The sequence below is a fragment of the Rhododendron vialii genome, chromosome 3a (assembly GCF_030253575.1).
Source record: "Rhododendron vialii isolate Sample 1 chromosome 3a, ASM3025357v1".
In the NCBI taxonomy this organism is placed as follows: Eukaryota; Viridiplantae; Streptophyta; class Magnoliopsida; order Ericales; family Ericaceae; genus Rhododendron; species Rhododendron vialii.
In genome coordinates this window covers 18,019,281-18,033,522 of record NC_080559.1, presented here as the reverse complement: position 1 = coordinate 18,033,522, position 14,242 = coordinate 18,019,281, and the positions used below count along the sequence as shown (strand labels likewise).

The following is a 14,242-nucleotide window of genomic DNA, read 5'->3' as shown; positions in this document are numbered from 1 at the left end:
CGACAGTAATGGGAGAAGTTCATGAGAGAATGTATCGCAAAACCTCAAACAATGACAGTAATGGGAGAAGTTCATGAGGGAATATGTGGATCTCATTAGTTTGGAGAAAAGATGAAATGGTTATTTAAAAGGTATGGTTATTATTGGCCAACTATAAGAAATGATTGTATTTCATATGCAAAGGGGTGTAAAAAATGTCAACAATATGGGCCAATTCAAAGGATTCCAGCCTTTCCTTGACAATCAATTGTTAAACCATGGCCTTTTAGAGATTGGGCAATTGATATGATTGGTGAAATTATACCTCATTCTTCTTTACAACATGAGTATGTAATGGTGGCTACTGATTATTTCACAAAGTGGACAAAAGCTATTCCATTAAAAAGTGTGGCTAAAAAACAAGTGATTGATTTCTTAGAGGAATATATTTTCTGTCGATTTGGTATTCCTAAAACGATTACGGTTGACCAAGCATCTGTATTTAATGGTCAAGAAGTAATGGCTTATGCTAGTTCATTTGGAGTCAAAATTTTAAACTCTTCTCCTTATTATGCCCAGGCAAATGGGCAAGTGGAATCTACTAATAAAATTATTAAGAACACCTTATCCAAAATGATTACTAATAATCCTAGAGAATGGCATGAGTTGTTGCCAAAAGTTTTATGGGCTTACAGAATGTCAAAAAGGGATAGTACAAAAGCTACATCATATGAATTGGTATATGGACAAGCTGCAGTTTTGCCCATTGAAATTAATGTTGCTTCTCACAGAATTGCTAGGCATTATGATCCATGTAATTTTGATTTTGAAGAAGCAATGTATAGAGAGTTAGATGGACTGGAAGAGTCCAGAATTGATGCTTTAAACAACATACAAGCACAGAAGAAAAAACTAGAAAGAATTTACAATAAAAGAATTCAAGAAAAATCATTTGCAGAGGGTGATTTAGTATGGAAGGCAATTTTGCCATTAGACAAGAAAAAGAAAGGAAAATTTGGCAAATGGTCTCCAAATTGGGAGGGACCCTTTCGTGTATTAAAAGTTTTAAGAGGTGGGGCTTATCAACTGGAGTCAGTCCTTGGAGTTGCACATGGGAGAACGATTAATGGGAAATACTTGAAAACATACTTTCCATCCCCTTGGGAATCAATCGATGCATGAGAAATTACTAAATGGAAAGTAATTCAAAGACAAGCGATCATAACATAAAAGCCTATAGATTGAGGCTTACTTTTTATTTATAGTAGAAACATATTACATAGCCTGATCGAAAGGAAATAAAAACTAAAACATAAGTGAAACATAGAAAAGCCCACAAATCTAGGCTTCAACGGGCGCGATGGGATTGCCCTCAGCATCGATCCTGACGATCTCAAAGTAGTGTGGGATATTCCAAGTCACGAACACATGGAATTTATCCCAAGCATAGGTCAAGAAGTCATGCTCTTTGTCCCTGGCCATTTCTTCTGCATCCATCTTTATTTTCTTATCCACTAAAGGTCTCATGGTCATCACCTTTTTCTCAGCTTTGGCTAGAAGTTCAGCCCTCTTGTGGGTATTTCTCTTTAGCCAATTCTGATGTTTCTTGAGAACAGTTTTCGAAGGATTAGGAGGTAAGACCCAAGTAGAGTTGTTGAGTTCCAACACCTTGTTATAGAGTTTAACCACTTTTTCATGGTTCACTTCATAATCAACCCAGAAGGGATCGTAATGAGCAGCAGTGCTTGCTTTCATCCAAAGCCTTATAAGACGCAAAGCAGATTTGAACCCATGAAGATGGGTGGTGATGAGACTACTTTCGTAGAGCTGGAGAGTTTCACAGGAAATTAAGGTATGGAACGTGTTCTTCCAGAATGTAAATATCCAGAAAAGCAAAAGCAGCCATTAGTTCTTTGGCTGTGGTTTCATCAGAATCAACATAAATTGAATACCCTACATGGGCATGAGAGAGTGGGGGGTTATACCTTAGCTTCTTCAATTCCTGGAACCAATCAGGGTTCTCAGGGAGAGGAGTGATGTCTGGCTGGTCATCAAAAAAATCAGCAGGATAACGGGGCTTTCGAACTACCCTTTCCAATAGGATTGCTGATTTTTAGCCCTCTCATAGAGAGGCTCATGGCTCTCTAAGGTTGGTTTACTGCCTGCTTCTACCAGTTGAAAAGGCATTGGCCTGTATGTCATAGAGAGTAGGGAATTCAACAGCATTGCCCTTGGTTCTTCTCTAACCCAAGGGAATTGATAACTAACTTTGACGTGAGAACGTCAAATATTGGGGCTTGGACTTGATGACAGAGTCTCCATTTTCACTATTACCCTCTCTGTGGGTAATGTACCCCAAGCAGCAGGGGGATTGGAAGGTAAAGGGTCATCCCAGCCAGAAATGGCTGTAACAGGGGAGAGTGGATAATCGACGGAAGATTGGCCCTCTTCAAAGGAAAACATTGGTGTTCTCGCGTTGATTTCCATGGTTTCGAGGTTTTGACTGTTGGCAGCCATGGTGAAAAGAAGAGGATGATAGAAAATTAATTTGGATGAAGAAAGGTGGATGAAAAATAGATTAATGAAGGTTTAATTTATAAACAGGGAAAACTGATGATGGTTCAGTTTTCGAAGTAGTTTTTCAAGCAGTTATTATCCACGATCATTCCACTATCAAGAAGTGGAAGAGTTACTTGGCAGTTGTCATGATTTGTGATTGGTTAACCCCGTCGATTAAGGTTAATACTTGATCACGATTTCCACTACTATTGGAAATGTAAGAATCAGTTATTTGATTACTTGTAAAAGTCTAACTTTAAAGGCTAGAGTTAATTACAATGGAATAAATAAAAACCAGATTAAAAGCTTAGACTAAAGGTTTGATATGAATCACATGCACATGAAGAATTAACTAAACATAAGTTAATTGACATAAGCCTTAAAATAGGCTGAACATTGTTACAAGAAAATAAAAGCAACAACTAAAATAAGCCTAATACATACAGGCCAAAAATTGCATAATGAATTTTTTATTTGAATTTCATGAACAGTTTGGAAAAGTAGCTACATCTAATGTTGATAGCGTTGAACATCTCTTGATTCTTCAGAAAATCAGCTTTGGCCACTGATATGATAGCTTTGGTCCCTTGCTCATCATTAGTAATGTTGGCCAGTTCATGGTTGATCAGCTCTTTTTGTGCCAATAGGGATTTTCTTTGTTCTCTTAGTTGATTCAAACGGGCAAGGGGTTCAGCTTCTTTTGCATCAATTTGCTGTAGCTCATTCTTCAACTGACAAATGTTGTTTCCCATCGTGTTCAACTTCATGGAGACATTGGTAAATTGGTTCATGGTATTATACTTTTCTTTCATCTCCTTTCGGCAATAAGCTGCTATAGTTAGGTCCTCACTTAGGTTTGAACCAAACTCCTCAAGCTTAATATGCTCAGACAATGGGAGAATTTTCTTGGATATCAAATGATTTACACAGCTAGTGAAAGCTGAGATATGGTCAGTAGCAATCTCTGCTAATGGGAGTTCCAACATCCCAAAAAAGGACTTCACCTCATCCTTAGTCCCTTTACTAAGATCATAGAAGGTAGGTGGGGTTAAAGAATCAGAGAATTCTGAAATGGACTTTGAATAAGATTCGGAGAATGACCTAGCTTTGTTCAACATGAGGTCCAACTCAGAAGTTGGTGTCATGATCAAATCAGGGTTCACCTCATTGACTGATGAAGGTGAAACTATTGGAGTGTTTGCTATAGAGGCCACTTTTTGGCCAACAATGGGGGTGACTGTTGTTGCTTCTGGTTGTTCTAAAACTTCAGTGGCCTCTATCGACGGAAGAGGATCATGTTCTACAGTAGGAAGAGACATAGCAAGTGGTTGAGTATCCTATTCCTCTGTCACACCTGCTGCTTGATGGATAGAGAGACTAAGTCCCATATTCCCCATATCATGAGTCTCATTTTCTTTAGGAGCTATTAGTCCAACAGTCTCCATATTCCTTTGAGGTGTGAGAACATTTTGACCACAGGGGTCAAAACCAAGGATAAGATCGGTGATATGGTCAAATACTGCAATCTCTGGAGCAATGGATGCTTCTATTGACTCTACCACCAAGGGATTTTCACCTACATCAAGTTCTGTCTCTTTTTGCTGAACTTGTGGTTTAACAGGTTAGATTGTAGGAGAACTGGATTTACTCCTAGGAGATATAGGCTTTGCAATGGTCAAAAGGTCATTAGTTGAACCTTTATCTTGACCCTGTTCATCATCTGATTGGGTTTGCAACTGGAGCTTCCTCCTTGTTCTCTGATATGGAAAAGTAAATAAAGTAAGTTATTGACTAAAGGAGCATTTTCAAATGAGAGCAAATAGTTTACATACCCTTTGGAATTGTCTCAAATTTTCTGAGTCATCAATTGTTGCATGAGCTATTTTTGCCCATCGATCTAATGGATTGTAGCTTTTCTTTGCATCTACCATCAGTGGAGGATCTTGGATGTTGCCCCTAACTTGAGAACTCCTAGTTCTTTTCTTCAAGATAGGCAAATCTTCAGCTGCCATAGTTTTCTTGCCTTTTTCCTGACCTTTTGGTTTGGAAACAGACACTTTCTTTGGTATTGAAACTATAAGAAATGGCAGTATAAAGTTAATTATGAAAATAGAATCATCGAATTAAAATAATCTAACAAGAAATAGCAGAATTTACCTGATTGAGAGTCTTCTGGATCAAGCCTCAAAAGGCAATTGTCCAAATCCTTGTTGAAAATGATGGGTTTGACACACTCCCAAAAAAGTTTAAACTCTGATTTAGAAGATGGATCAGCTACGAAGCTTCTTAATTCAAAGCTTGCCTTGGTCCCTTGAAATTGTCCAATTAACTCCCTAACAAGGGAGATTTGAGTTACGTTTGGCCTAGTTTCAGCCAAATCCTTAATACGGGGATGAGTATGAGGGACAGGAATTCCTTACACCAACCCAAACTACCTAGCACACTGGTTGGGAATGTACACTTCTAAGCTGCAGTTTGAAAAGCGTGTTGTTGATGGGGAAAATCCAATTGAAATGAACCTTGGGATCAAAATATTGGCCCAGAATTCGTTGACTTTTTATACTGGGACCAAAAATTGAAGGATTGGCTTTATTTTCTCTAAAGCTGCATCTTGACATTCCTTAAAAGGGAGCCAATGTGGTAACTCTCCAATCCCAGGCTTATAAAAGATTTTGAAATACATTCTGAACGAGGCATTCTCTTGTCTTGGTTTGTGAGATAGGAGGTATTCAGCAAAACTTTGGCAACTGCCACCATCCTTTCTTTTAGGGAAGTAGCTAAGAGGCTTGATGGTTGGGAAGTGAGGATATAACCATGCTTGAAGGATCCAGAAGAGGCCACCACAATTATTGGTAATCTTATTCTGGGTAAAAGTCCATAAACCTTTGTAAAGAGTTCCCAAAACAAAGGGAGCTAAAGCAAGTTTAGTACCCTGGGCCAAACAGATGGCTAAACGAACATACTCTTTAGTGATCTTTACACCAGCTACACATAGCAAGTATTTACTGAGCCAATACAAATAAAAAGCAACTTTCTCATTGAATAATGGCTCCTGATCATTTGAAGTACTATAGGCACCTATGAAATTTGCGTAACTCCAGGGGCCTTCAAAGTCATCAAATGGTGGATCACAAGGTTGGTGATCCAGGGCAGCATTAACTTCTGCGCCCATACTTGACAAACCAGTAAGATGAATGATGTCTAATACGGTGGGAGTCATTGGTCCGTTTGGAATTACAAAGACGTTCGATGATACAGACCAAAAACATGCTGCTGCAGCAATTAAATTAGGGTTTAATTCCATTGGTTGTGTGGAGAGGTCTATTGCCTCATAAAGGTCCATTTCTCGCCAGAAAAAAGCAAGAATTTCTTCATGCGATTGACCCACTTTTCCCAAGATGGAAAAACAATTGGCCATGATCGAATTGTACCCTTGATATTCCAACCAGTTCGATGGAGGCCTGGGAGTGAAAGAAGTAAAGGCTCATCAAAATTTACAGGGTAATAAGTTTGTAATTCTCCAGGAGCAGTAGGAAAATAAATTGGTCCAAGCACGAAATTCGTGGGTTCGTCAATTATAGGGATAAAGTATTGGTTCACCTAATTTGCCTCTCTTAGGCATTGGGGATATCTCGGAGGGTAAGTCTCAACAGAAGCTATGGGTGTCGGAGAGTTCTGTTTCTTCCCTTGACTCGATGGAGAAGTTGATGATTTAGATGAAGCCTTGGAAGCCATTGCCTTGCCTAACGAAGCTTTTTTGGGCGCCATGGTTTTGAGTAGAGAGTTTTCAAAGAGAACATAAAATAAAGTAACTGTGCCCTAACTTTTACAATAAAGGGTTTGTATACGTTGGAGAGCCCCAAGTGTCAAACACGCCTTTTTAGGGAATTATTTACTTAAGTTAAAATTGTTTTTAACTCAACTAAATAAGTGGGGCATTGTTTATTTCATAACTGTGATTTTCTTTTACCCGTCGATTGGATGACACGTGGCAACGGTAAAATTGGAAAGATGAAAGGTGATTTTGGTTCGCCTTAATAAAGTAGGTTTAAGTTAGTTAAAGATGATTAATATCAACAAAATTGTGACAAAGTTTTAAGGGTTATTCACCCTTCGATTGATTGGTTAATGAATACTATAGGAATTGTTTCTTCCGTCGATCAAGTGACAAGTGTCAGAGGGGGGGTATATCCAACTTCCCCATGATCAAAGGAGCAGTTGGCCACGATCAAAGAGTTAGTTTTTTTTCCAGACGTGGTTTACTCATTGTATGTGGAAGTTACAGAATTGGAAAGAAGAATTCAACTGCCATCTCGGACAGAAGATTCAAATTCAAACTTAAGAATGCCTCTATTTATAATCAAGATCAAGACAGTTTGAAGGACACACAAACAACGCCAACAGGCCTTTATCTTTTTTTTTCTAGGAGTAGTTATAACTTGTAATTGTTCTTCTACTTTGGAGATTAATAAAGTCCATTTTGTTAGTCTTCTTCCACAATCTATCCACTTCATTGTTTGTTTTCAAAGAAGTCCTAAAAACGGCAAGGAACTAAACTCCACTTTCCACGTCCACATCCACATTCCAGCAAATCACAATTCAGTTTCTCCATCGATTTCCCGTCGATTGAGTAGAAATCAGAAAATTAGGTAACACCTACGTACCCAAAATGGGATCAAGTCAAACGTAGTTCATAAGGGATTTTTTTTATGGATTGACTGAACTTATGAAAAATTCTCAAGTAGCCTACATACCCTTGGAAGAGATCAAGTCAAAACGTAGTTCAAAGGTAAGACGAATCTTCTTTTTTTTTTTGAATGACTGAGCTCGAAATTCAAGCTGCCTACGTACCCAAAATGGGATCAAGCCAAACGTAGTTCATATTTTGGATTTTTTTTTTGTTTTTTTGTTTTTTTTGGGCCGTGCACAGTTTTAGCTCATGCGGGCCAGGAGCAACATGCAGTTTAGGCTCATGCATCATGGAGTAACGCTTGCTCTTCAAGGGTAGTAGCGCTTCAAGAATTTGCCGTTTATGGGGCGAACTCTTAAGCCATCTTCAACAACCAATTTGTAGGCACCACTTGAGTAAACTTCTTGCACCACATACAGTCCATCCCACTTGGAAATGAATTTGCCACCAATTTTATGGGTGGTATTAATGGGCCTTCTTATAGCAAGAACTAAGTCCCCTTTCTGAAAAGAACGAAGACAAACCTTTTTTGTTGAATGATTTTGACATGCAGGCTTCATAACACTCAAGACGTTGTGCCTCAAGTCTATTTTCATCAAGTGGTTCTAGTTCTTCAAGGCGCAAGTGAGCATTGTCTTCATGAGTGAGGCCTTCTTGAATGGCAACCCTTAAAGATATAATTTGACGTTTGAGCAGCAAAACAGCTTCCACACCGTACACTAGTGAATATGGAGTGGCTTGTGTAGGGCTTCGATACGTGGTTCGACATGCCCAAAGAGCTTCTTCCATTCTCTCAGGCCAATCCCTCTTTGCTTTAGCAACCACCTTCTTCAATATGTTCCCAAGAGTCTTGTTGAATGCTTCCGCAAGACCATTTGCAGGTGGGTTGTACATAGTAGAAGTGTGCTGCTTAAAGCCAAATTTCTAACAAAGTTTGGTCATTGCACTATTGTAGAAGGACTTCCCATTGTCTGTGATGATGTAACATGGTACACCATATCTAAAGATGAGGTTGGTACAGATAAAGTTGATTAGAAATGTCCTATTCTCTATCCAAACCTATTGATCCTCATTGTTTATCATTCCTAAAAAGGTTATTAGAGAAGTTGAATCCGTCCTTCGGGCATTTCTTTGGACTGGTCCTGATCTTAGGAAAACAGGTGCCAAAGTCTCTTGGGAACATTTATGCTCTCCTAAGCAAGAGGGTGGTCTTGGCTTCAAATCCATGCAAGTATGGAATAAAGCAGCCATTGCCAAGCACATCTGGTTTTTAATTTCCGGGGGTGAACAGTCAATGTGGTGTCAGTGGGTCAAATCTTACTTAATCAAAGGTAGGAATTTTTGGAATTTGAAAATTCCTGGTGATTGCACTTGGGTTTGGAGGAAACTCTTGACCCTCAGGCCGGTGTTACAACCATATATTCTAAGCATACTAGGTAATGGTCAATCCACCTCCTTGTGGTATGACAATTGGCATCCTCTTGGTTCCTTGATGAACAAATTTGGTACCCGAATAGCTTATGATTCTGGTATCTCGAAGGATGCTGCTGTGTCCCACATCATTCTTAATTCAAATTGGGCATTCCCCATTACTCAAACTTGGGAACTTAATGAGGTAAGAAATTCTTTGCCTCCTCTTATTCAGTCCAGATTGAATGGGGCTGACCATGTTAGATGGACTCTCACAGCCAATGGTCAGTTCTCAATTGCATCTTTATGGGACAAGTTGAGAACTCCCTTTCCTAAGGTCATGTGGCATAAGTTAGTTTGGTTTTCTGGCCACATTCCGAAATGTAGCTTTGTCACTTGGATAGCTATTCTAAATAGACTCTCCACTACTGATAGACTTTTGTTGTTTGGTCTTAATGTCTCTCCTCAATGTAGTCTTTGTCAAGAGAAGGAAAGCCATGATCACCTCTTCTTTAACTGCCCTTACTCTGAAAAAGTTTGGGGTGCCATCCAAACTAAGCTACATGTATCCTGGTCTCCTAGATCATGGTTTGATTGGATCTCTTTTTTGTCGGGTGTCAAAGGTAATACATTTAAGGCTGTGCTCACAAAACTGGTCTTTACAGTAGCTATTTATCACATCTGGATTGAGAGAAATGTTAGGAAGTTTCAAAATCTCTCTTGTACATGGGAGGCAGTTGTTCACAAAATCTGCTCTATGGTTAGAGCCAGACTTTTATCACTTCATAGAACGCCTCAATCTCAAGCAGCTTGGATTGAGAATGAGTGGAATTTGGCTTGAGTTGCAATTGTCTTATTGATGTATTGTGGTTGCTGCTGCCATTCGGCTGTTGCTACTGTTTGTTAGCTTCTCAAAATGGTACAAGGTTGCTGTCCAAGAAGGGATAAGCAAGATCATCTCATGCAAAGGTTGTTCACTGTGTTGTCTTCTTTGAAGGTGGCTAGCAAGTTGCAAAGAAGGAGTATCCAAAGGTTTCAAAGGGGGATACTTATCTGCTATTACTCCTATTTACAAGGTTGTTATCTTAAACTTTTCTCTTAATTTGTTCTATATATTCTGTGGTTCAACTCAGTTTGGATTCCTCCTCTTTGCCCTTCCTTCTCTTTGCTTTGTGAGTGCCTGTATATGTGTGTACTTGTGAGTTGTGTGATTGAGCCCCAAAGTTCTTGAAGAGTGGAGGCAAAAGTTAGAGGGAGTCTTTTTGTAAGGGAGAGTTGAGGGTGTTTGGATCCTTCCTATTGCTTTTGTTTTTTTTTGGTGAGTTAGATTTCGAGGGGGTATGTTGGGGAGCAGATATTGCAATAGGACTGCTACTGTTACTGTTTAAGTTTCTGTTTTGCTGCCTATTATTCTACCTTTCTGATCTATTGTTTTGGATTTTGGAAAAGAGTGCAGCATACTGCATTGACACATCATGCAGCCATTCAAGGTCCCAAGATAGCATTTGTTTGTTCATGGGAATGCTGTTGTTTTGGGAATGCTAAAAATGCAGAGATTGTATTGTAGAGTAGGATGAATGTGCATTGCTTGTAGTTGTTTTAGCTGGTAGCCCATCTTTATAATTGTCCTGATTGTTTGTGGGATTCACACATAGTATATGCCTAACTAACAGGGGCTGTCGTTGGGATCTCCCATCGCGGATGGGGACGTCTTCTGCATCATTTTGCTATCTGTGTATGGGTGGACAGTTTATGTCTTGCTGATGTTATATTGCTACGGCTGCTGCTACTGATAGTTTTTTGCTACTGCTGATCCTGCTTTTATGCTACTATTCAACTGATGCTGTCCCGTTGCTGCCAGCAATAGGGCATCAGGACTGCTGTTCTGCTGTTATGTTATGTGCAAACCAACTTTTGATATGTTCTGCTGCTGCTGCTGTCCAGTTAACAATCTGATGCCACAGTCATTGACCAGTTAGCAATCTGCTGCCACCGAGCACTTGAGCAAAGACTTGATTGCCTTCTACTGTTTTGATCCAATGAAGGATGATTACTTGTTGTGGCTGCTGCATTTTGTTGTTGCTGTTGTCTCCTAAGGCTGTTGTTGCTGCCATTCTGGGTTAAGCCTTGTTCCGAGCAGTGCAGCTTCAGAAATTCTATGGGGGGCTGTTTGCCCGAGAGCATTCCACCACTCTCGTGTGGAGTTGAAGACCAAGCAGTTAACACTTAGGCTTTTGGAAGTTTGGAGTATTCGAAATGTTTTAGCTTTATATTGTCTCTCAGTAGTATGTAACATATCTCTCATATTGTCATGTTGGCTATTTTGCTATTAGTCAGGTTACACACTGTGTAATCCTTTTGCCATCTGTTTCGTATCCCTCTATTAGATGGGTAGGAAACAGATGTCCCATTTTCTTCTAGACCTATGTAGCCATTTGGCGTAGACTTACTCTGTTTTTATGTTTTATTTTCTTTCTTTTTCCTCCTGGGGTATGCCCCTTGCAGGCTGTATATTCGGTTAGCCTCTTTTTAATTTCAAGCTGATTTACCCAAAAAAAAAAAAGTTGACAACATTTTCCTTCTTCACTTCTTTCAATGGAATGGTCTCTGCCCATTAAGAGAAGTAGTCGGTCGCTGCCAAGATGTACAAATGGCCGTCAGAAGATTTCAGCAAAGGCCCCACGACATGTAGCCCCCATGCATTAAAGCGACAGTTGGATGGAGCAGTTCTGGCGGTTGATGTATAAAGTTGGCGTGGATTTGGCAAGCATGACTTCTCCTGGCGTACTCCATTCAATCATTGACCATTGTCAGCCAGTAGTAGCCCATTCTTTTGATTCGAAAATGAAGCTTGGGGCCAGATTGATGAGCGTCGCATATTCCAAAGTGAGCTTCTTCTAGAGCTTGCTTTGCTTCACTTTCTCCAAGGCAACGAAGAAATAACCCCTCAAAAGATCGGCGGTAAAGCGTATCCTTGTAGTAAATGAATCGAGGGGCGCGACGCTTCACATCCATTCTTATATGTGGATCATCAGGCAATTTTCCATGTTCCTGATAATCAATGAGTGGTTGATGCCAATCCTCAGTTTCAATTTCCAAAACCGAGATGACGTTCACTTCCCTTTCACCACCGTCTTCACTTTCAAAGATTGGCGGTATGACCCAACTTCGACATATCGGGACATGTGTCTCATGGTCAGGAAAAGCAAGTGTAGAAGCAAGCTTTGCAAGTTCTGCCTGCCTGCCTATGTTCACCACGCGGCACGTGCTCTAGAGTAACATCACCAAGCCATGCGATCAACCGACGAGTGTAGTTATTGAAAGGCACGAGTTCAGGCTTCCTTACTTCATAGATGTCAAGAAGTTGGTTTATGATCAACATTGAATCTCCATATACCTTGAGTTGTAAGTGCTTTGCTTCAACGGCCATCTCTAGCCCAAGAAAGAGAGCTTGGTATTCTACCTCGTTATTTGAACAATTTTGTGTGAGAGTGAAAGCATAGGGCAAGACATCTCCTTCTGGGGAAACAAATACCACACCAGTGCCTACACCCCTTCGATGAGATGCGCCATCAAAGTACATTGTCCAAGGGGGATGAACTTCTACTACCATAACATCCTCATCTGGCAATTCTTCAGACAACTCGCATTCAGCTGGTATAGGATGGTCTGCCAAGAAGTCGACTAGAGCTTGCCCTTTAATAGCTTTTTGCAGCACGTAGATGATCTCATATTGTTGGAAAATGAGTGACCACCTTGCCAATTGATCAGAGAGGACTGGCTTTGACATGACGTATTTGATTGGATTAGCCTTGGAGAGGAGAGGAGATGAGATGCACTGTATGAGCTTGAAAATAATGCATCTTTTGGATTGCGAAGATGAGGGCAAGGCACATCTTCTCAATCATAGAATAGTTCAACTCATGCGGCAACATCATTCTGCTCAAGTAATATAAGGCACTTTCTTTCCCTTTATCATTCTCTTAAGCGAGAAGTGCTCCAACCGAACGCTCTTGTGCAACAATGTACAAGATTAGTGGTCGTCCAGGTATAGGGGCAGTAAGAACTAAAGGGCTTGTTAGATAGGATTTGATGCTTTTGAAAGCATTGTTGTATGCTTCATCCCATTCAAACGGAGTCCCTTTCTTCATGAGAAGGCTGAATGGTTGACATTGACCAGCCAAATTTGATATGAAACGGCAGAGGTAAGTCAATAGTCCTTGAAGACTCTTCAGCTCATGAATATTCCAAGGTTCAGGCATTTTCTGGATAGCGTCGGTTTTAGCTTGTTCAATTTTTATGCCGCATTGGCGCACAACGAACCCAAGAAATTTTTCAGACGTAACCCCAAAAGCTCACTTCAGGGGATTCTTTCTAAGTTGGTACCTTCGTAGCCGTTCAAACACTTGCCTCTGATCATGAAGATGGTCAGCTCGTTTCTTTGTCTTTATGACTAAGTCATCGACATAACACTCCACATATTTGTGGAGCACATCGTCAAAGATCTTTTGCATCGCTCTTTGGTATGTAGCACCTGCATCCTTCAAGCCGAATGACATAACTTTGTAACAGTAGATGCCTTTAGGTGTGTGAAAAGCTGTGAGCTCTTCATCTCACGGAGCCATGCAGATTTGATTGTAGCCAGACGAACCATCCATGAATGACAAAATCTCATGTCTAGTAGTGGCATTAACCATAAGCTCAGGTATGGGGAGCGGAAAGTCATCTTTCAGACAAGCATTGTTCAAATCGCGAAAGTAAATACAAACTCAGATTTGCCCATTTTTCTTCTTTACTGGGACGATGCTTGAAATCCAAGTAGGGTATTTGACTTCTTGAATCAAACCAGCTTCGATAAGTTTATTGACCTTCGCTTCAATTTTGGGAACCAAGTCTGGTCGAAAGCGTCTTTGAGATTGCTTGACAAGTCGGACGACGTGCTTCACTGCAAGATGGTGAACAACGACTCTTGGGTCTAACCCTGGCATTTTTGTGTAATTCCAAGCAATGATGTCTTTATACACACGGAGAAGCTCAATGTAAGCAACTTCTTCTTTAGGAGTGAGCAAGGCACTTATGTAAGTTGACTGTGGGTCATCTTCAGTCCTTATGTGGATCTCTTTTAAATTGTCAATGGTGGACTTCACGCCTTTTTCCAACTCTGGTGGAGCATCTTCAACATCCTCCTCTACTTGAACTTCATTACAAGCGGCTGTGATATGGAATGAGGAAGTGAAGCATTTTTCATCAGGGCCATCTTTCAATCCCCTAGAGAGCACATTGGTTAACACCACAATTTGTCACTTTACTTTCAGCAATTCACTGTCAACTGCCACGACTAGAGTAGTACGGCGCTCCATGCGAGAGGGTGTTTTGCTCTTCAACTTCTTATCGTCTTCTGACAAGAGAGCAGTCCTCCGTTTTGAAGCCTTTTCGATAGTAGTATTTGAGACACCCAATCGGCAATGCATAGACTTTCGAGGAGCATTTGATGAGGATGCGTCCTTCAGTAGACTCAATCTACTATGGACAGACTCGCACAAGCTAGAGGGCGTAGGGCTTTCACTTCGCAATCCTAATCGATTTTGAATGGATTTTCTCACG

At 40.3% G+C, this 14,242-nt stretch overlaps 1 protein-coding gene across 1 annotated transcript; it reads left to right on the top strand.

Annotated features, from left to right (window-relative positions):
- The first annotated feature begins 333 nt into the window (after positions 1 to 333).
- On the top strand, positions 334 to 1,161 carry LOC131321176 (uncharacterized). Its single transcript, XM_058352181.1, has one exon. The coding sequence runs from the start codon at positions 334 to 336 to the stop codon at positions 1,159 to 1,161; it is 828 nt and encodes a 275-aa protein (XP_058208164.1).
- The last annotated feature ends 13,081 nt before the right edge of the window (positions 1,162 to 14,242 follow it).